Genomic DNA, 24,314 nt, shown 5'->3' with positions numbered 1-24,314 from the left:
CCTCAGTCAGCAGGCCTCTACCCTTCCCTGCTCAGCTTTCCCCATTCCACTTGCCACCGTCAGACATATTTAGGATATTTGTTTCTGTTACATGTTCACGCACTGGAATGTAAAAGTTCACGTGGGCAGGGAGTTGTGCCTGTTTGTTCTCTGCTGTATCCCGAGCATCTAAAACAATACCTGGAAGTCCATAAATGTTTATCGAATGAATATATACATATATGGAAGAATCTTTTTTTTAGCAAGAACTTTTAGCAAGAACTTTTTATCAAATGTTGGTTAACTTTATTCAGTAATCTGCTTTAACTTTAACAAGACTTATTCCACTGCCCTAGCTCTTGTCCCGTTATAATTGGACACTTTTTGGTTTTGGCCAGTACTTGGAGATATCCACTATTATTCGGTCATACACACATCTTTAGTTTTTCTCTTCATTTTACGGGGAAGGGAAGGGGATGTGTGCGGTGTGTAATTAAAAATGGTACATATAGTATCTTTATTTCATTAATTGGTATTTTATAATACTTCTGGGACCTGCTTCATTTTACCAGCCTAAGTTACTTGAAAAAGTTGAGAGCTAACAAATGAGAATGCATAGAGATGGTCTCATAAGCCATTACCATTGTGAACTTGACAAGAATAAATCTTGCCAACTTCCTTGAATTGATACTGAAAGCAATACCATACAGTTTCAACATCAGCTCTGTAGCTCAGGCATTGTAAGGCTTTTATGACAAGTTTTTCTATCAATACCTTTGTTCCTGTGCTTATCTACCTAAAAGGAATGTTGTAAGCTTAAATTGGTAATTTTTGTGAAATTCTAGAAGGCATCATGTCACATATACACACACACACACACACACACACACACACACACACACACACACACACACACACACACACACACACACACACATGAATACACATTCAACTATACATCGGTATGTCTACACAGACCACCTTTTGATTTTTAGTATATGACCAGCATGGCTATGTTTGTCGAGTGACAAAGTAACTGCTTATACCTTCCGGTTCTGGAACAAATGAGGTGCAAGCTAAGTATCAGATGAGGAAGCAAGGAGAAGAAAAATTTCTGGGCATCAGATGAACTAGCAGGCTGCTTCCTAGATCATTTTGGAAAAGCCTTCAAAAGAGAAATTCCCATCTCTGATTTTCCTTTTCTTAGAGACCAGCAATCTTTTTTACAGTGCTGTGCAACAAGAGAAAATAGATATTCGCCGTGCTTCAGAGTGACTCAGGAGGTGCTGCTATGGATATAAAAAGCTAACTGCCTCAGAGGCTGTGACAGCCTAATCCGTCCCTGCCAGAGGAGAGAAGCGTGTTTTATAGGCCCCGGGACAAGGGTTAAGTTTATCTGCTTAGCAGGAATCTCGGCTGGATGACTCACTTACCAGACAAAATTTCTTATTAATGCAGAGAATTACAGATAGGGTTGATGTGGTGCTCCTTTGCAGGAGAACACCGACCTAATGTGAAAAGGACTATTTTATTTAAAGTTACTGCATTGTGCAGAGGCAGAACCTACAGATGGAGGAGGAAACTATATCTTGAGAACTTCTGTAATAATAATGCACTTATATTGGAACATCCTGAAATTGCTTAGTAGATTATAAAATTTCTTCTTCTGTGTATCCGTTAGCCAAACATATGTAGTAGTGCCTACACTCATAATTATGATTGTCCACAATGATAGTATCTATAGTTTAAAAAAATGATTTGGTTATAGTGTGTCATGATCGAAGAACTGAAATGATGTTACTACTTATCACAGGGATGTACACAGCATATTGATATATTTTCAGTGGTACTTAATCAGGAGAAGAGATATATACATAGAAACACATTCTTCTTTGTGTTAGGTGATAAGCCTAGGTATCTTGGAAAGTTCCATTTGAATCAGAGAATATGGAATCCCATAGCATTCACTCTCCATCCTTCTCCTCTCTTTGTAGCTGGAAGTAGAAAGTGTCTTTCTATTTCCATGACCGTCTCTTTTCCCAGTATTTCTGCTTAGCATTCCATAGTCAACATGCTGGTCCTTAACAGGTGCCTAGAGTAGAAGTAAGATAATATCAGCTTCTTTTCTGGATCCACTAGGAACCTTACCTTCTCAACACATATGTGACTGTATGTACTTTGCATATGAACAGCTGTGTCAAAATATTTTGAAACACATTAGGAAATAGGAGTATCTGAATTCAAAGTTACATTTTTAAATTACATTTTATTTCTGTTTCCTCATCCATTTCTACTAGAGATTTTAGATGCCTGTAAAATTGACCCTAAAGATTCTGATTTTCTAAAGCATCCATATAAATAAAGGAAATTATTTCAGAAAGAGGAAATTATCGTTGAACAAACATTTTCTCCCAGATTGCACTCAGTTTACTGTGATGCTTATGGAGATGGAATACATTTAGCAAAATATCAATAGCAAGGAGCATCGCTTCTACCTTAAAGTCAACCTGAGGATGATCAGGTGATCAGCTATTTTGTATACGTGTATTCGCCGAAGCAAACTTATTACATTGCAAGAAATAAGCTTTACGTAATTAATGTCACTGCAGTAACAGTTTTAACATTCTCATTTGGCATTATAAAACGGTCCAGTGCATATTCAGAAACCAGAGTGTTAATGACCAAGTGCGAAATTTGCAATCAAAATGTCTCTATTCTCCCAGAAGTTGGAAAGGGGATAATTAACATAAACTATTTATATTGCACCAGATTGCAATATCTAAGCATTGCACTACAGCAAGCCTGATAGCCACCTGTTATAAACTGGTCAATAAAAACTGAGGAGAGTTTTATACCCCTAAACTTTGGGAAAATAATGCGCCCAAAGTACTACAAATAGCCAAATCCAATCCATCCAGACATGGAAACCAAGAGTTTCATTTATCATTTTAGACAAGAATATGCAGCTAAGACTTACTTTATGGCTGAAGCAAAAGCAAGAAATATTGTTTGGAGAAAACAAATCATGATGATGCAAGATAGGGTAATAGCTATTAAAAAATGATCACAAGTACAGAAGTGTACTCATCTTCTGGGAACAAAGCGTCTCTTACCAAAAGTCAGTCAGTTGGCAGAGGTTTTGAAAATTGTCTATTTTAACTTGCTCAGTGGTGGGAATGAAAGAGGATGAATGAGGGATGAGAGAAAGAGGATGGGGGTTTCAGGTTCTGGTACCTCACAACCCATTTTCCACAGAATGGGAGGAATGACTGCTTAGTGCTCTTCCAAATGTTCAACTTTAGAAGGGCATCATGTATGTTATAGAAATTTTAGCCAGAGTGAAAAATATCTGGTGCTTTTTGAGTAGGATGATCAGGAATGCAGATTTGAATCTTTTTCATTCATCTGCCAAGCAATCATTTAGCTTCGAATGGACAACATTTACACAAGCTGTAATATCCTTTCAAACTCTACTTCCAAATAGCTAATGGTTTCTGAACATGATATAGGTCACACTTTGAGTTTTAATTTTGCACTAAATACCAGCTGTGTTGACGATGCTATGCTAGGTATTTTGGGATTTCTAAACCACAAATAATACATCTTTCCATTTCTCAAGACCCCCGATGGTATGAGAGGTTTGGAGACCATAATTACCTACAGTAGATTTACAATATCCATGCTATTTATACAGACCATGATTTTATGTAACTTTACTTTTAAGTATATTCCTGACTCTTCAAAGAATTTAATTTTCAGCAGAGATAATAGAATAAAATCATGTTAAAAAAAAAAGCACAAGTATGTGTTTTATTTATTCTATTCAACTCTCCTTGGCACTCACTTTCTGATATAGAGAAATGTAAATACATGCAAATTTGCTCTTGCCATCACTTTGTGTATTTACATGGAAGGAAAAATAACACATTTCCATATATATATATATCTATATCTATCTATATATATATATATATATATATCTATCTCACATTCTGCTTTTTGTTTATATGGAAAAAAATGTCCCATACCCAGGGGTCTCACTGATATGGTTTCAGAACCAATAGGCCAGTTAATCATGGAAATATTAGTACTCAGGACAGACCTGTGAGGAAAGACAACACTGTTATTACAACCAGGCTTGAAATATTTAACTAAAAAATGCAAAGCCTAGGGTAAATCAGAAAAGCATTTCATTATTCTGGGAATGAACTCAGTCATTGTCCTATACTCTGTCATGACCAGGGCATCTGAAATTAAAGTGTTTTGGGGGATTCCAGACAGCAATATGAAAAAGCAAAGAAAAGTCACTGTGCGCAGTAAGATTTCTAAGGAGTAGAACTGGTCACAGCAGTCATCAGTGCCAGAAAGATTGTTTGGGGTCACATAGGAAGGATCTTTAATCTCTAGGTAAAGAATTTGAATTTTGATTTACAGGTGATGTTAATCTGTGAGAGAATTTTGAATGAAAAATCATAATATAATTTAGAAAATTAGTGTAATGGTTGTGTGCAAGCTGAATTGGATGGAAATTCTAATGATAGTAAAAAAAAAAAAAAAAAAAAAGAACCAATTACAGGCTTCTTGAAGGATAACTCTTTTTTAAAAAATATTTATTTATTTATTTGGTTGCACCAGGTTTTAGTTGCAGCAGGTGGGCTCCTTAGTGTGGCTCCAGGGCTCCTCAGTCGTGACATGTGAACTCTTAGTTGCAGCATGCATTTGGGATCTAGTTCCCCGACCAGGGATCGAACCCAGGTCCCCTGCATTGGGATTGCGGAGTCTCATCCACTGCGCCACCAGGGAAGTCCATTGAAGGATAACTCTTTAGTCATCCTTTCCATCAAGAATTTGAGAAATAAATAAAGACCTTAGAAAATAGACTTAAACTGTGTGCCTGGTGATGATGGGTCTTGTTTGCCAGAGTTAAAGCATGGAAACCGTTACCATTCATCTAACAAATGTCTGTTACATATTTACCAGCCACTTTGCTACATATTGTATCAATAGGTTGAAAGGTGCAAACTGAATGAGACAGGGTATCTGACTCTTAGAATTCATGGCCTTGGAAGTGAATGCCCTTGTAAGCAGGATAGGACAGGTGAGAAGCCCCTTGGAAGTGGACCTTCTCCAGCCTGAACCCTCCTTGTGCAGGTGGTAACTCAGCTGCATCTGGAAGATAGATTAGGAACTAACCAGAATCAGGGGAGTGTTTTGTTCTGAGTATTCAAGGTCAAAGGTAAAACTCTCAGGTTTGGGATGTCAAAGGGTAGGCAACACGGAAAGTCCTAATCACACGTGAACACTTGCACTGTTTGCATGTGTTTCCTTTAACAAGCTAACAGAATGCACTAGTAGGGAGGGGCCTGACTTTTGGGGTAGGCCTGTCTCTCCTGGCCTCCTCTGCTGCTGACTTGGTGCCAGTGTGTCAGGGACCTCTGGCAGCAAGAGTTTCTTCCAGTCTGTACAAGCTGAACTCCCCAGAGAGGTACAGGGACATAATAAGCTCCTGATGGTCAGTGAGGGTATGAGCTGCCTGAGCTTTTATGCTAAAACTTTTACTGGGGGATTATGGTTTCAGTCAGGAGTCCTGGCATAGATCCTTTTCATCACCTTCACAGTTTGCTGTCAAATGCAAACAAGCTTGTATACATTGCTCACTTTTCAGGTATAAATGTGTCCCTTCCTCTGCTGTTTTACTTTTTAAGCTTTTCTCTCAATAACATGTTGAAAAACAAGTTTTGTGGTAAACATGTTTATGACGTTTCTTAATAACGTATTTGCAGTTTGACAAAGTTGGATGAAAATGCTCTGTCCAAACAAGTTTGGTTTTCTTTTTTTTTTCGGAGGTGGAGGTAGGCATCTTTGGAAATACTTTACAAGGGAGGGTGGGGAAAGGGGATAGTTCAGACACTGAGGTTTGAAATCCTGTGATGTGTTCTGAGAACTAAAGTATTTCTAAAACATAAATGAGGTGGGAGTGGCAGATGTAACTTAGGAGTCGGTATAGGAGGAGATTGGACTTTATCTTGTAGGTTCTGGAAAGCCAGTACTGAAACAGAACATTGGCATGATCAGATTTGAGATGTAGAAAGCTTTCTCTCATAATCAGGTAGAAAACTACTTGGTTATCAAAGGCCAGGCAGGAGGCCAGTGGCGTTATGCAGGTGAGAAGGATGATGCCTGAGTTAAGGCTGCAGCAGGGAGGATAGAGAACAAATTATTTGAGAAAAATCGGGAGCCTCATTATCTTGCCATTGCAAGAGGCGTTATTTCTTTCTCACCCAAACAGGTTTGCATTAAACTGTGACTCATTGGGCCTTGTTGAAATTTAAATGGGATCCCTGTGGTATTGTTTCCACAGGCTGCCAAGATCCAGCCAGGTATATCCTGTGTTTGTCAGTACAGTATATTCTGATACCATAAAACCTGAGGTCTTTAATTTCTCTGGTGTTTCATTGTACTTCACATCAATCACTGGAATTATTTTATAGGCTTATTGAAACATATTTTGATATTGCTGGGTTGTTGGCAGTTTATTGTTTTTCCTCTATCTTGATCCCATGATTTCCTTCATAGCCTGCATTGGGTCTTCCATCTTTAAATTAGAGCATCAAACAGTTGGACCAGAGAATTTCACTTCTGTTTAAGCCTAACTGTTGTACAGTAAAGATCTTTGAAGGTTAAGGGAAGCTTAAGAATAATGTCAATTTTTTGAGACCCTAGAGTTTAATTTTGTTAAGTTGGCTATGTTAATGTTACTTGTAATTCTCAAAGAGTAGGGTAAACGTGTGTCTTGGTTTACATGGGATAGCCCTGGTTTATGCATGTATTCTTGGTGTAATTATTTATAATGTCCCCCTTTTACTTTCAAGAGTGTCTCAGCTTGTACATTAAATTGTATGGTCATCCTATCAGGGAGAGCCACAAAGAAATTGTCCATTTATGCATCTCCAGAATTCAGTTTATGGAAAGTCAATGCAATTAAAATATGCTGACAGCCACTGTCCCTGCTGTAGACTTCGTGCATGCTGTATCTAAGTCTTTTTGAGGACAAATGGAGAAAAACATGTCATTTGTTTATCAAAGAGGTTTTTACTGCTATAATAGAAAAATGAAATTGCTTCTCCTTTTGGTGTTATATATCCTTCAGCCAGTCTTGTCATGATTCTATTAAGGCAAATAACACAAAGCCAAGTTTTTCATTTATTCTCTAAACAAAACAGACACAATTATTATTTAACCTGTTAGAGTGGAAACCAGAGAACCTCACATGGACTGTTAGAAGTGAAAGGGGTCTTGAAAAATAGGTTAGGGAATTTAGTCCATCCCTTACCTTTATACATGAGCCACCTAAGTCACAAGGAAGTCATGTATGTGGTTCCATGGCTATTAAGGGAATATACCATACTATAGTCAGGTCTTCAATGTATTAATCCAGGGTTCCAGGGTTCTTTTTTGCTACACATGATTGCAGATGAAGAGCCAAAAGCAATCTCTGTTCCATCTTTTCCCTTTGCTAACAAAAAGGGTCCATGTAAAATACCCTGACTTGAATGTAGGACATGTATAGATATCAATTAGAAATTGATTTTTAACATTTTTATATTACAGAATATGGCATCATAGGTATGTTCTCGTGTTATGTGTGCACAAATATATTATTTAAAATATTTTATCCGCAGAGCTAACAGGATTGTAACAACACTTTTTAGAGTTACACACACTGACTCTTTAATGGATCACAACCGATAGAAAATGTGTTGGTCTCTGAGAGTAGCTTGCATTCTTTAGAGAACGGCAGATGTGTTCTAAAATAAACAGACTTGCCCTGGAATATGTATGCTGTCTCTCTCAGTGCCCTCTGAAACTCGTGGTCCATCCTTGTTAAAGATCCCCTGTATTCACAATGTCTTCACATCTAATTCCAACAGAAACTGGGCTTTTTTCTAAGGACAGCAATTCTCTGAAGCCATAGTAGTGCTGTTGTTTTGTTTTGTCATTTCTCCTGCTGCTTTTTCTAGAATGGTCCCCAGAATTAGGGGTGGGTGTCTTCACTCCTGTTCGCCATTTCTAGACCTGTGTGGTCCAAGACTCCAGCCACTAGCCACCTGAGCCCTTGAAGTGTAGCTACCCTAAATTGAGATGTGCCATTACTGTAAAGTACATTGAGGATTTTGAAGACCAAGTGGGAAAAAATGTAGAATATCTCAATATTTTTTCCAGCTTTAATGAGATAATTGATATATAACACTGTGTAAGTTTAAGGTGTACAACGTGATGATTTAATACACATATATATTGCAGAATGATTACAGTAATAAAGTTAGTTAACAAGTCCATCACCTCACATGATTACCTTTGTTTGTTGTTGTGGTGATGAGAACTTTTAAGATCTACTCTTAGCAACTTTCAAATATACAATACAGTATTGTTAAATATAGTCACCATGCTGTCCATTAGATCTTTGGAACTTACTCATCTTTCAACTGGAAGTTTGTACCCTTTGACCAGTATCACCTTACTTTCCCCACCCCGCAACTGCTGACAACTGACATTAGCCTCTCTTTGCGTTCAGCTGTTTTAGATTTCACACGTAAGGGAGATCATACAGCATTTGTCTTTCGCTGTCTGACTTATCTCACTTAGCATCTCACATCCTCCAGGTCCATCCATGTTGTCACAAATGGCAGGATTTCCTTCTTTCTCATGTCTGAAGACTATTCCATTGTGTGCATGTATATTTATGTGTGTGTGTATGTTACATATATATGTATATACATATATATGAATATATCTCACATATTTTTTAATCTTCTTTACCCATTCATCTGTTGACAGACACTTTGGTTGTCTGGTTGTTTCCATATCTTGGCTATTGTGAATAACGCTGCAGTGAACATGGGAGGATGTTTGTGAACATGGGAAGATGATAATGACTTCTTGTGTGTGTGTGTGTGTGTGTGTGTGTGTGTGTGTGTGTGTACACACACTGTTTCTTCTGGGTATGTATATACCCAGAAGAAACAGAAGAGAGTTTGATTGCTGAGTCATATAGAAGTTGTATTTTTAATATTTTGAGGGACCTCCATACTGTTTTCATAGTGGCTGCACCAATTTCCATTCTCACCAACAGTGTACAAGGGTTCCCTTTTCTCTATATCCTTATCAACACCTGTTATCTCTTGTCTTTTTAAAAAATTTTATTTTATTGAAGTGTAATTGATTTACAATGCTGTGGTCATATCTACTGTACAACCAAGTGACTCAGTTATACATATATATATATATATATATATATATACATTCTTTTTTATATTTTTTTCTGTTACAGTTTATCACAGGACATTGAATATAGTTCCCTGTGCTCTACAGTAGGATCTTGTCTTTTTGATAATAGCCATTCTAACTAGTATGAGGTGATATCTCATTGTGGTTTTGATTTACATTTCTCTAATGGTTAGTGATGTTGAACATCTTTGCATGTACCTGTTGGCCATTTGTATATCTTCTCTGAAAAAATGTCTCTTCACATCCTCTGCCCATTTTTTAATTGGATTGTTTGTTTTTTTGCTACTGTATGAGTTCCTTTTATATTTTGGATATTAACTTCTTATCAGAGAGATGGTTGCAGATATTTTCTCCCATTCCATAGGTTGCCTTTTCATTTTGTTAATTGTTTCTTTTGCTTTGCAAAAGGTTTTTAGATCTATGCAGTCCCACTCATTTGTTTTTGCTTTTCTTGTGTTTTTGGTGTCATATCTAAAAAATTGTTGCTAAGACCAATGTCAAGGACCTTTTTCCCTATGTTTTTTTCTAAGAGTTTTATGGTTTCAGGTTTTATGTTTGAGTCTTTAATCCATTCCAAGTTAATTTTTGTGGATGGTATGAGATAGGGGTTCAGATCTATTCTTCTGTATATAATTATCTAGTTTTCCCCACACCTCAATATGTTTAATACAGGTTACATGTTAAAATGATATTTTAGATATAGTACATTAAACAATACACATTTAAAAATTTTTACCTCTTTTTACTTTTTTAAATGTAGCCACTAGAAAATTTTAAATTCGATATGTGTCTCCTATTGTATTGCCATTGGACAGTGCTGTTCTATTTGATTCTTCGATTCCTCTTTTCCCCTAAAAACTCAAGCTCTGAATCTCATGTCCTCAGGTTGTATCATCCTTATTGCTCATTGCTGTAGTCGTCATGTGTTAGAATCCTGGTCATTTTCCTGCTTGTCTTGATGAAGTTAACATCTAGGTCACCAATAATTTTTTTCAACAGTACTGTTTTAATTCATGGTAAATTCCATACACACTTGAATGAACCTTCCAGTACACTGATCTCTTGTTTCCTTAAACTTATCCCCTCTAGTTATATTGTTTGCCTCTTTACCTCAGTTAATTGTATGAATATACCTAGACCTTGTCTATACCAAGATTTGTAAACCCTCCATAATCTCTGTTTTATCCATTTGACTCACCCGTTTGCCCCTGACTTCAGCAATTCTTTGACTCCACCAGTACTCTGATCCATTGACCATGCGCTTTCACTATCCTTCAACCCTTGTTTTATTTCTCCATTTATTCAACAAATATTTGAGACACCAACAGGTAAATAATAATGTGCCATGCTGTATTCTAAACACTAGAGACAGAAAAATCTCTGCCATCATTTAATTTTAGTCTAATTAGAGTGACACATAATAAGACAAGCTAAATAAATAAAATATTTAGCATGGGGTTAGATAATGAGAGGTACTAAGGAGAAAATTTAAATCAGGGAATGGGGATATGATCTGTTGGCATGGAAGAGGGGAAAGTTTTTGATAGATAGTCAATGAAATAAGTAAAGAAGCTAGCCATGTGAATATCTGAGGATAATGCATTCTAGGAAGAAAGAACAGCAAACGCAAAGTCCTTGAAGTAGGAAGGACTCTTGTGTCTTCAAGAGATAGAAAGGACTCTTGTGTCTTCAAGAGATAAAAAGGAAGAAGGAATTATGATTGGAGCCGAGAGGAGGAAGAGAACGGAAATAGGTGAGACCAGAGAGACACCTGGATATCCAATATTTCAGGCTTTGATGTCTTATTAAGAAAAATCATTAGAAAACCATTGGAGGATTTTGAACAGAAGAGTGTCATAATCTGATTTACATTTTAACAGGATTGTTTTTGATACTGTATTGAGACTAGACTGTGGAGAAATAAGGGCAGAAGCAGAGATCTGTTGGAGGCTATTGCAGTGTTTCCCATGAGATATAACATTGGCTCACATCCTCTGATGGATTTTGGTGGCCATGGTTGTGATGAGGTTGTAGGTAGTGAGGAGGGGAGAAATTTTGGATACGTACTGAACTTAGAACCAGTAGAATTTCCTGAGAGAATAAATAAGGGGCGTGAGAGAGAGGAGTCAAGAACGACTCTGGGAGTTTTGGCTGGAGCAACCGATGTGGGGAAGACAGTGGGAGATCGTGATTAAGGGAAAGATCATGTAACCTTGGAGATCTCCATTGGATTCCAAATGCAGATGTCAAGTAAGCAATTGAATATATGAGGCTGGAATTGAGGAGAGAGGTCTGGACTGAAGATACACAGTTAGGAAGTGCTGACATTGATGGTATTTAAAGCTACAAGGCTGCCTGAGAACACCAAGGGAGAGGATGTAATGACAGAATAGAATTAAGGACCTTGCTCTGGACCACTCCAAAGCGTTAAGTTGGTTCCTGAGAAGACACAACCAGTGAGATCAAGGCAGTATGGTTTGCTGGAAGCCCATCTTTCTGGAAGAGACTTCATCCAGGAGGAGGTAAGAATAAACTTGTCAGATGTTGCTGATGGATCGAATAATGTCCGAACTGAGAACTGACCATTGGGTTTTGCAATAGGATGTCACTGGTGGTAGTTTTTGATGAAGTGATGGGACTAGCAAAGTTGTCTCTTGTCTGTATGACTGTGCTGATCTCTTAACGATCTCCTGGTTTTCTTCTTTGCCTCCACACAGTTTGTTCTCCAGACACCCAGCATGGTGACTTTTAAAAATATATACATCATGTCCCCCCTCTGCTCAAAATGGCTTTCCACTTAATGCTAATAAAATTGAGGACTTTACCGTGGCTTACCAAGGCTCTATACAGATCTAGCATTTAGATTTTAATGATTCCTCCTACTAATTTCTCATTCAGTTCTCACGACTAGCCTCCTGACATTCTTTGAAAATGCCTGGGGCCACGTCACTGCTTCAGAGCCTTACTACAGTCTGTTTTCTGATGGGTCTGGCTCCAGGTGTCTGTACCTGACTGGCTCCCTCATCTCTTTCAGGTCTTTGCTGCTCCTCTCTTACCTTTCCGACGGAGCCTGCCCTGGCTATCTTGTTTGAAGTGGGAGCTCTTCCCAGCCTAGCATTTTTCATCTCTCTTTTCCTACTCTCTTATTCCCCTGTAGGACTCGCCATCTTTTCACATCCCAACTAATATACTTATTTTCTATTTTTAATAATTGCGTATTGTCCTCCATCGGTTTTTTTAATTAATTTATTTTTAATTTTTATTTTATATTGGAGTATAGTTGATTAACAATGTTGTGTTAGTTTCAGGTGTACAGCAAAGTGATTCAGTTATACATATATTGTCCTCCATTTGAATATCAATTCCATGAAGGCAGGAGTTTTTGTCTTGTTTACTGATCTATCCTAAGTGTTTAGAATAGTAGCTAACACATGGTAAATGATCGATAAATACTACCCAGGGTAACACATGTGAAATAAGTTATTCTTTTCAAAAGCTACTAACTGTTAGAATCCTTGCCAAGTAGGGAAGTACTGTTTTGTAGGATTTAGATGGCGTTAACTCAGCCTAATAATCAGCTTCTTGCCTCTCTGGTTATTTATTCAATTTTCCCTGATTTTCTATGCTTCGGGGAAGCTCAGTAAATGCTTGCTGTCTGCCATGTCGCACACGCTGCGGCTGGCATCTGTGATCGATAGGCCTCCTCTAGATGGAGAGATATACAAGTACATCAGCAGTCGTAACAAAGTATAACTGGGTGTGCTGTAAAGAATAATTGGTGGATTTTGTTGATCAAACTGGTGCAGACACATGCAGATGCGGAGTTGGCACCAAGGAGAGGCGTATGGAATTAAAGGGCTGTAATGCTCACAGATCCTAGAGAGGAAGGCAGGCAGTGGGCCACGCAGGGGCCTCATGGGAGGAGGGCACAGGGTGTGAGCTTAACCAAGCAGGTGGGGAGCCAGCAGAGAGAGAAGTGCCTTTTGGGGGGTCTGGGTGGGGACACAAGCAAAAGCTTGAGAGGCTGTCACTGGTGTGTTTGAATGTCACTAGGTCAGTCAGAGGAGGGCACAAAGGGGAACTTGTGACAGAGACCATACTATCACCCTGGTGCACCTGGTCCTCTGTGCCAGGTGCTTACAGCCTGTTTGTGGGGATGCTGAGGCATCCAGAAAATACCATGTTTTAAAAATTTACAGTACACTGGGTAATGTAAGAAGTAAATGCACAGGGCTTTGGATCCAGATAGAAAAGGTATCCTGGCAGTCTGTAAATAGCCTGCTTTCGATTGAACACTCTTTCCCAGTGGCATTGCTGTCCTAAAGGCATAAATCTAGGCTTGTAAAGTCTTATGTAAATATACAGGGTTGGTGTCTGTCTTCTTTCTTCTATCTCTGTGAATATCAGATGTCCTACTTCTAACCAGAGCTGAGGAACTACAGAAACCGCCCTGGGCTGGCTCCTCCTGCCCGCCCTGCAGCTTGCATTGATCCTCTAATGTTTTTGATCAGTCTGGATATAAATACTTCCTGTGGGGAAAATGAGTAGTGATGAGAAGTAATCTCGCTGCTTCTTTATTCTGAAAAATTCAATGACTGGTTTACAGATATTGCTGATTCATCATGATATCCCAGTGTGGAAGATGTGGATTAAGTTTCAGCCTTAAAGGTTATGGGATCCCTCAAGGCTTGGAGTATAGTAATGAAAAATTGAGAACCTAAAAAAAGGATTCCAGAATCTGCATAGTGAATAAACTATTTTATCATCAGGCCTTGATTCTGATATGAATTTAGGATTATGTAGATAGGACTATGCATGTGCTTTTTACTAGAGCCTTAGAAATTTCTCTACTTTATATTTCATATATAACTTTTTTTAGTGTCTTTCTCTTCAGTTTAAAGCAAATTCTCTTTAGTTCTTCTGAGGTCCTATATAATTTCTGGGCCTTTTCCCCTCCAGTCTGGAGTGGCTTTACTAATAACGTTTCCTAAACACGACCAGGAGCGATTACCGGATTTGATACCCCAAACAAAGGTTTGTAAGTTTCTTCTGAAGACTAAGATGTCCCAGTCTTCACCTGTGTATTAGGAGTAATACATGCTTCCTAGAGTGCACGGCCTTCCTCTGCCTCAAATCTAATTCTCGGAGTTCTAGAAAGATCTCCAAAGAAAATATTAGATCCTCTAGATGTGTGGTATACTTGTCTTAAAATATTCTAGCTTTGACCTGAGCATCTTATTCAAAATAAAAGTTCAAAAGAATAAAAGTATATTCTCCCTATACTCTGAAAAGGTCAAAAATAGGAAACTCATTCCAAATTTCTTAATTTTTCTGTGTAGTTTACTTTTTTATGTTTTTATGGAATCCCATTCTGATGTATATACTCCTGTAGTATGGCAATGAATCTCTTTCTTCCTTAGGCTGACTAGTTCTTTCTTGCAGTGTCTTCACTTATTCATTCATCAGACATTTGAGGCCTTGTACATGTTAGGCACTGTGCAGAGGACCAGGGCCACAACCTGTGGACCAGAGAAGCACAGCCTTTGGCTTTGTGGAGCTTAAGCCACTTTCTGTTCCTCTAGAGACTGAACAGGTTATACCGGTGCTGGGGTGACGTGTTACTCTTCTAAAATCATGCCTTCTTCAGACCAAATGTTACCTGAGCTTTTAAAATGCACTATTTTAAAACTAAAGGCCAAATACTTCCTATCTGTAAATAATTTCTATTTTATTCCAGGTAGAGTGATTATAGCTGTCAGTTTTTATTGTATGTAAGGTTTTCTTATTATAATATTTTAACTAAGCCCTTCAGTCTTTCCTTTTTCCTGACCAGTATACCAGCTTTGACTCTGCTGATACAGCACAAGATCAGGCTGACCAGCAGAAGGAACGAGACCAGGCAGGGCCTCTTCTTCACTCTCCTGAAGACCTTGGGCCGGCTGCCTTACGCAGGAGGAGACTGCTGCTCTGCCCCCCCACGGCCCTGCAGCCGTCCTTTAACCATTGTCTTCTGTGTCAGGAAAGCATCACGGTCATTTTCTATACAAACATCATGGAGATGTATTTTCAACAACAGGGGAACATTGAAACAAACTATGCTGTAGTCATAGGAAATGCTTTGCTTAAAGTGTTGAATGAAAAGAAAGAACATACCAAACGACATGTAACAGTAATAAAAATAGTCATATAAATGTAATATACTGAAAATAATACAATAGATGAGTAGCTAACACTTTTTAAACAATCACTGTGTTGTGAACATGTTTTAAATGCTTTGCACTGGGCTTCCCTGGTGGCACAGTGGTTGAGAATCTGCCTGCTAATGCAGGGGACACGGGTTCGAGCCCTGGTCTGGGAAGATCCCACATGCCGCGGAGCACCTAGGCCCGTGAGCCACAACTACTGAGCCTACGCGTCTGGAGCCTGTGCTCCGCAACAAGAGAGGCCGTGATAGTGAGAGGCCCGCGCACCGCGATGAAGAGTGGCCCCCGCTCGCCGCAAGTAGAGAAAGCCCTCGCACGAAACGAAGACCCAACACAGCCAAAAATAAATTAAAAAAAAAATGCTTTGCACTTATTAACCCATTTAGTTACCTCATTTAATCCCCCCAACAACCCTCTCAATTGGTAATTATTATCCAGTTTTTACATGTAAACATAAAAATGAGGTACAGAGAGTTTAGGCAACTTACTAGGTTCGGTGAAAAGCCAGTACAAGTCCTTAAGATACCTGGGTTCTAGGGGGGGCTCACTCACTGTTGGGTGATCAAAGTGCCCACAGGGATGCTGTGAGGAGTGGATGGGAGAGGCACCAATTGTGAAATCAGGGAGACTTCCACATGGAAGGGACATGGAACAGAGTCTTAAAGGAAGAGTTGGCTAGTTTTCCAGGTGAATAGGCAGATGCGGAAACCTATTGAAGCCTGACTGCCACTCACCAATCTTGTGACTTAATTCCTTCATCTGAACAGCACAAACGATGTCTGCCATTTCTTCATGGCTTATCTAATAAAATAGGGTACTGAGAGCTCTATGGAAGTGTTTGATGTTATTTAATTTTTTTTTTTATTTATTTTTTTAAAAGTCCTTAAATATGTGACTGCTGGTTTTCCTTTGCTTTCTTAGGTAGATATGATTGTGACCTTGGGAGGACTTGCTGGGCGTTTTGACCAGATTATGGCGTCAGTGAGCACTTTGTTCCAAGCGACTCAAATCACTCCTTTGCCAATTATAATAATCCAAGAGGAATCTCTCATCTACCTGCTCCAGCCGGTAAGTGAGGATTAAATACAATGTCAGCGCTTTGCTTCCACAAAACCTGTAACATTTTCGTACACAAGGAGAAAACATCTGCCCCGTTTATGTATTTGAACTGTGAGTGAAGTTGATGTGTTTGATTACTTGTGGCTGAATGGGAAACAGGTGGAGGAGAAGCCTCATTGTACTCAGAAAAACAAAACAAAACAAAACAAAAGTTTTTAAATTAAATTGACTAAGAATTAAATTTAGCATTTTTGCATTTTGAGCAGCTGAATATGATTGCCACTTGAGAAAAATCTCAGCAGAGAAAGCACAAAGCTTGGCAAACATTTCAAATGGAATTCTTGTATATTTTCAGTGTTGTCGTTGTAATTGGAAACTGTATTTGATTTTGTTAAGCACTTAAAGTCTTGAGCTTTTACTGTTCATAAGTTGCTTGCTTGTTAATTTCACTCTCATGATGATGTCATTCATTTCCAATGATAAACATCAAGGAAATTTTCTATCAGTGTAGTGCTTAGAACAGAATTCTTATTATATAAACATGTTTTATGAGGTTGATGAGTGTATTTCAGTTTGAAAAATGATTGTTTGGCAACATTTTTTAAACACAGTGGACAGTTGTTTTTTTTTTCTTTTTTGCCTCTCAGTGTAATGTGCTACTTATAGCTTTGCTTTCAGTCCGTCTGCTATTCATCATCTGTAGCTTGTCATTACCTAAAAACTGTTGTTTGGTTAATATGGCAAGTATAATGCACGCTTACCATCGTTCAGCCAGTTGTGCATTTTTTTCTGGCTCTTTGCATTGCCTGGCTTTGTTGCTTTCTGGAATACTTCCTGTGAGATGCGAAAAGGAAGCTGAAGAATTCGGTTTTCAAACTCCATAGTGTCCATTTATTTGGTCAACAAACAGTTACGGAGTGCCTGCTACCTACCTGTTGCACTGCTGGGCAATTGAAGATTAAACAGAAATAGTAACATATGTTCTTTACTCTCTAGTATATGTCTAGTGAAGAAGACATTTATAAAACACAGACATAAAGCAAGGTCAAAAGGTTAGTACATAAAGATGATGAAAGATTATATAATCTGGTCATGGGTGTATGGGTGTGTAAGGAAATGCTTCAAAGAGGCACTCACATTTTATTTACTTAATTAATTCAACAATTTTTTTTTTTTTTTTTTGGCTGCTGTATGGCTTGTGGGATCCTAGTTCCCTGACCAGGGATTGAACCCCGGCCCTCGGCAGTGAAAGCCTGGAGTCCTAACTACTGGGCCAGCAGGGAATTCCCAAGAAATATTTCTTGAGTACCTGCTATATGTCAGGTACTTTTCTGGGGATACAGCAGCAAACAACAACGACAACAAAAAAAACCCTTCCTTTCATGGAACATAGATGGTGTTGAGCTTACATTTCAGCAGACTCTCGAAGGATGAGTGGATGTCTGTTATTGAAGATGATGGGAAAGTCATTCCAGTTAGAAGGAGCCACTAAAGAAAGATAGAGCTGAAGGGCACGTTGTGGCACCTACAGGTAATTCTGAGCAGCCATATGGAAAATTTCGAAAGATCAGACTCAGAAGACTACTTTGGATCCTGCCTCTGAAGAGCCTTGAACTCTACATACTACAGTGTGAACTTGTTTGCCATAAGCTATGGGAAGTCATTAGAAGATTTCAGTTAGCAGTCTGACATGCACAGATACGCTTCTTAGATTTCTGATTAGAGGTTTTTTAAATACCTGGACTTTCCCAACAGTTTCTGAAGCGTGAAACTCTCTACAGTTGTGAAGCACTGAGCTTTATTATTTTATAATGATTTTATGATGCTGTGAATGCTAAAATAGTCAACTGTAACTTGTCTCTATGTAAACACTCTGGCTAAGAGGTAACTAGATGGAGTGCAATGATTTTTGCAAAGTAAAATTGGAAGATTAACTGATAGCAAAAACCACATCTAAAAATGACTTCTGCTCTTAAGATCTTTTCATTATCTTTGGTATTCTATATCTTCATTGTATAATTGTAGACTTCCTAAAATGTATTCAGCTTGGGATTTCTTGGAATTCCTCCATCTATAGATTGCTGTCTGTCCTCAGTTTGGAAAACTCTCCACCATTATGCTTTCAAATATTGTCTCATCCCCCGTTTTCTTTCTCCCTTCTTCTGCAACTCCAATTAAGCATATATGTGATCCTCTAATTGTATCATATATATCTCAGAACTTGTCTCTTGTATTTTCTGTCTTAATCTCTCTGGGCTGCGTTCTGAAGTTCCTCATCACCTCTGCAATCCACTTCACTCTTCTGCGTTAGCTGTTCTATTTTGCTACTAAACTCATCCTTTCAGTAGCAAAGGCTATTCCTGCCATGATTCATCTCTCTTACAAGCTTTCCCTTTACTCACATTTTAAAGACTCTTAAAACATAATTGTCCTACTTCCTTTATAGTCTAGAAAAATTCTGCTATCTTCAGTCTTTATAAGTCATCTATCTTTTATGTTCTCTTTTGCTTTTCTATTTTGTAACCTTGATTCATTCCATACTTTGTGATTTTTAGCCATGACCTCATATTTCTGAGAACTTTACCTGTGGGAATTAGTTATAGAAGGAGTTAAAAGTGAGTCCAAGGAGAATTCAGAGTGGACTTCTAACCCAGTTATTTATAGGCACTAATAACTTAGGACCTTTTGTTTGAGACTTTTTTGGACCATCTCGGTGGTATGTATTTTGAAGCTAATTCTGCTGGGAGTTTGACTTCCAATTACAGATGCCCAAGGAAGACTTGTTCCTCTTCTTAGCCAAGGTTTGGCTGGACAGCTTTCCTAGCATTCACATGGGAGTATCCTTTATATTCGTCTTGTCTCTGACAATCTCCACTGAATTGGTGCAGTCTCCTTTTACACTCCTACGTTGCTCAGGCTTGCTCTCCTAATGACCTTCCATACTTGGAGGCCTAAGCAACTGAAACTCAAGTTCATCTGATTTGGTAAAACTCAAATGCCTGTAAGGTGAAAGGTAGATTGGTGTTCTTTTTCAATCAAAACTTAGTTTTTGGCTTTTGAATATTCTTTGAAAAAAAGAAAAAGATGTTTGATGCATTTTGAAAGATTCCCTTTAATTTTTTTCTAGCTTTTTTAATTGTTGTCAGTTGGCCAGGGTACTAATCTACCCTGTGTATGTTGCAGTGATAATTAACCCCCAAATCTCAGAGGCTTAACTGAGATTAAGCTTAATTTTTTTTTCTCATTCACGGAAAATCTGGTGTGATTTGGGCAGTATCCTCCATTTTATATCCAAGCCAATTGGGAACATGTTGAGTCCAGAGGAAAAAAGGTTACTGTAAAGAGTGGCACTGCATGTTTTTAAAGGCCATGCCTGGCTGTGGCTTGTGTCACCTTTGGTGGGAACACGGTTACACTGCCCCAGCTCAGTGTGAGGTGGTCTAAGAGAGGAAGGCTGTGGGCCAGGAAGATGACTGAGCACAGACCATTGTCTCTGTCAAAGACAGAGATTATGTTCTGTGACATAATCATCTTTTTTTTTTTTTTCATTTATGATATGTCAGACTTTAATCGTTGAAGGAGAGTCCCCAGTTCCCCAAACATAGTAATCATGGTAAGTGTGCCTGCATACACCATGTCCTCTAGAATCTCTCTCTGGTCATTTTGATTTTGTCTTACTGAAACAGCTAGAAAATTACCTTACCCTATCAAGTAAGTATTACATAGTGTGAGGCAGAAAGTTCACGCAAGACCATACCCTCTCCATTGCATGAGAGGAGTGAGAATGTTTAGCACAGACTTTCCTCTGGGGGCTCAGTAGGGTTGGTTCTGCTCATCTTTCCCAGGGGGCACATCCCAGGTCTCTGCTTCTCAGTCACTTTTAGTGAGAGAGTAGTTAGACAGCAATCAGGGCAACTGCAAAAGCCAAAACGAGTATGTTTGAGGGCTTAAGATACGAATCAGTCTTAAACACTCTACCATATTTTTAAGCAGTTTTAATTGTACACTTATGAAATGTGATTAACACTAAAAATAAATTAAAAGCTGATTATTGAACAGAAGCAGCCTATATCCTAGAAATGGAACACGCAACGTTGGAGCTGAAATGACTCTGTAAGATGTATTTTCATTTATCTCTGTGTTATATGTGGCATATGTAGTAAAGTACGCATCTGTATTAGGTAGTGTGCATATTCAGGATGGATGTCTACGGGATACTGTTCCTTGTTAACAGGGCTTATTGTAGTCACAATCAGGACGGACATACCATAAACGTAAATTGAAACCATTTTCAAATATTTTGGTGCTAGACTAAGGAAGTCAATCTGGTTTGCTTCAGTGACAGATAAAGAATGCTTTCAAAATGTTTTAAATGTACTTTTTAATTGAAAGTCATCAAATAGCTATTCTTGAGAAAGGAGATAATTTGGGGACTTGTACAAGAAGCATGTCATTTGAGCTTCATAACAGTCCTGGGAGGCAAGCAGGACAGATCCTAAGAATCACACGGCAGTGTTTTGACTCAGCAGTTTTTCCACTGCACTACATTTCCTTCTTCATGGGATTAATGGGCTGAGATGGAAATGACGAACTCTTAAAACAAGTCACAGTCTGCAGGCTGGTCATTATCCATAGTGTATGCATACACACACACACACACACACACACACACACACACACACACACACACACACATAAATTCTCTACAGTATTCTTTTCAAATAAGATTGATCTTGGATGCACCTTAAGGGTATATCCTACCTTGTGGCTTTACCCTGAAATTAAACAAAAATAACACTCTGCATTTTCCTCAACTATAACAAAATCTACCTACAGCAAGAATCTTTGTTATTTAAACAGATTAAATGAGATTGCCATCAAACTTTGCTAAAATATATCAAAAGTGGTAGAATTCAATATAAATGTTAATTATTATGAGTATTATTTTTGAGGACAGTGTCTTCTAGAATTGGTTCTATAATTCTAGGTTGTGTGAAATTGAAGATAATAGCAGGAGGTGTGAGATGTCTTATGGGACCTGTGTGTTTGGCTGATAAATGTTTTAGTGCTTGTATTTGCTCTGTGACGGTTAAGTGGCTGGGATAGCCCTGGACCATGGAACTAAAATGTGCTTCTCTTGATTTTTCTAAAAAAAGCCTCCCAACCCTCAACTCATCTTAATGTTTCTGTAATGTTCTGTGTTCCTTTCTCTACATACGAGACTCTCGTGAGACCGTGTTGTGTAAATAAGCCATCATCCTTCATTCATTAAGGGTACGTCAGTCATTTGGGACAGGCCTGTATGTCGAGAGCCATTCAGTTAAAGCTGTGTAGATTGTTGCAGCCTAAAATCTTTCATCTAATTCTCTTTTCAGTCCACTTCCTATGACTCATTTTTGTTAATTACAAATAGCTGATTCAGTTTGTTATACAGCAGAAACTAACACAACACTGTAAAGAAATTATACTCCAATAAAGATGTTAAAAAAAAAAAAGACAATAGTGTACTTCCAGGTCTATATAAATTTGGAAGACTGGAAGTTTTTAGCTGGTTGACTTTTTAGAAGATAATGTCTTTTCGATTGTATTTTGGCATATTTCACTTGCTGCGGGTCAGATGTCATCATAAGTGAAAAACCTCAGTAGGTAGCGTTTACTTTGAAGGGATGTTTAAACTGCCATTTTAAAATAGCAAATTAAAAATAGAATGCCTAACAACCCCTCCCTGAAGAGTCACCATCCCTCTTTTACCCCCCAAAAATGTGTTCTTAATAAGACATCATGCCCTTTTATGAGCAGGAGATTTTATGAAAATGGTGAGAGACATTTTAGCCATGAAACCCCGCTGATGTCAGTGACGGGTTAGGCTGTGTTCCCCATGAAGGCAGCCAGGTGCCCAGAGCGTGTTTGTCGCACTAACTATGCAGGGTGTGGATGGCTCCAGATTTCACATACATACTTTCTCATTTTCTGGTCCTGTGCTTCTCAGGAGTCCAGAAACATTAGCTTCTGTACACTGAGCATAAATTATCTTTTATCTCCAAGTTTTATGGCAGTTGGTAATACAAGTTAATAGGATTTATGACCAAAAAATGAGCTGTCCGAGAGTTAATAAGGCATGCCTTTTGCGTTATCCCAAACCTCGTTCAGTGATCCCTGTTCAGGATTCCAGTGTCTGATGTATAAGAGGACGGTGTTACAGAGCGACGCTGTCGGTTTTTATCTCAGTTGAACAAACTTCTACATACGTTGTAAATATTTCTTCCTCATGGTCTTAGCCATGTTTCCTACTGCGTGTTTTTTTCCTCTCATTAGATCAATTATTTACTGTGTAAAGTCCTGACATTTTCTCCATTATACATTTGAAATGCTGGTAATGAATATGATAGAAAGATGTTAATGGTCTGATAGAAAGAAGCTGAATATTCATGATGTAGATTTGGCGTGCATGATGGTTTCTGCAGAGAACCAGGGGTTTGGATCTGTCTGTCCACACGTCCAGCACCATCTCATCAGTGATAACACCAGAGAAGTGATTCTCAGAGTGATTTAGAGTGAGGGGACTCTATAGACAACACTGATAATCTTCTCAGTATTTATTATCCAATTATAATTCCTTTCTTTGGATTATCATTTCACTCTCCCCCTGTATCTTCTCAGTTTTTGTTGTTGCTTGGCATCTTAGAATCTTTTGTATAAATTACACAGTAGCATACAACCATTCAGTATTGGTGTAAATAGTATAGAGTCTGAGAGATCGTTTTATAGATGAGCAATTGCAGACACTTAAAGGTAAAGTGATTTTCCCAAGGTTACGCGCAGCAGTTCCTTGAAAGAAAATTTATGCTGAGAATGAAGTAGATTTCATGCCGCGATGCCTAGAAGAGGACCGCTAGGCATTTCAAGTCTGTAAACGGCCTGCCACTCAGAGCCTGCTCAGTCTCTCTTTCCTCTTCCACAAGGCAAATTGCTATCCCCCCTTCCTTCCTTCCTCTGTCCTGCACCCACCTAAGCTTCCTTCTCTGGGAAAGTCCTGCCACTCAATGTCTGACCTAAACACTCTTCAAAGTGGCTCCTTGCTTTGCTTACTCTTTTTCTCTGGCTTGTCTGCTCTGTATGCCGGGGCAGCAGATCCTTCTCGATGAAGACCGCACACAGACACACATCTGCCCTAAGTACCCTCTTCTTTCCCTCGCTTCAGACCTTGCCCAGCTTTCTAGGAAAATGCTTCTATGCCCCTTCTCTCCTCTTCTGTCCCCTTCCGGGTGCTTTTTCTCCTCCTCCACTACATGGCATTTAAAAAATATAAAACAAAACCCTATCCTGTTGTAGAACAGTGTATTTGCCTTTCTTAGTAGTCAGACGTTAAATTTTAATGTGCAATAAAACCACAGAATTCCAGAGCTCTACAACTCTGATTTTGTAAGCACCCCAGTGTCCCCTTTAGATCTCTATAGGAACTTTCCCTCTGTGGTTTTATCCGTGTTTAATGAAACTAACTTTCTTTAACTAAGAAGTGAAATCACACATTCATGAAGTGTTTATTTTGTAGGCTTGTTTTCTGTTCTGCTGATTCTGTTTTTGTTGTTGTACAGCATAGAATACTTGAGCAAAAAACATTCTTTAAGCACCAATTATGTTATAGACACAGTGGTGGGCAGTGCGTGTGAAGAAGTAAAAGGCACTGCTTCTATTCTACTACTTAGAGTTTAGTGGAAAAGCTGGAAGAATAAATAGCAAAATTTACACTCCTTATAAGGAAACACTGGGCGCTATAAGGGTGGC

The 24,314-nt window shown here is 38.6% G+C and overlaps 1 protein-coding gene across 3 annotated transcripts in view; it reads left to right on the top strand.

Annotated features, from left to right (window-relative positions):
• TPK1 (thiamin pyrophosphokinase 1) overlaps nt 1–24,314 on the top strand; it is a 344,192-nt gene that overhangs the window by 183,269 nt on the left and 136,609 nt on the right. For 2 of the 3 annotated variants that reach the window (XM_082400498.1, XM_082400499.1), the window contains exon 7: nt 16,392–16,538. The exons of the other annotated variant lie outside the window; for it this stretch is intronic. In XM_082400498.1, coding sequence (XP_082256624.1) covers nt 16,392–16,538 — 147 coding nt within the window. The remainder of the gene's footprint in view (nt 1–16,391; nt 16,539–24,314) is intronic. 3 annotated transcript variants of the gene reach the window in all.

Source organism: Balaenoptera borealis, assembly GCF_965194805.1.
Source record: "Balaenoptera borealis genome assembly, chromosome: 7".
NCBI lineage: Eukaryota > Metazoa > Chordata > Mammalia > Artiodactyla > Balaenopteridae > Balaenoptera > Balaenoptera borealis.
Note: the sequence above shows the minus strand (reverse complement) of the source record. Positions and strands in the feature narration are given on the sequence as shown.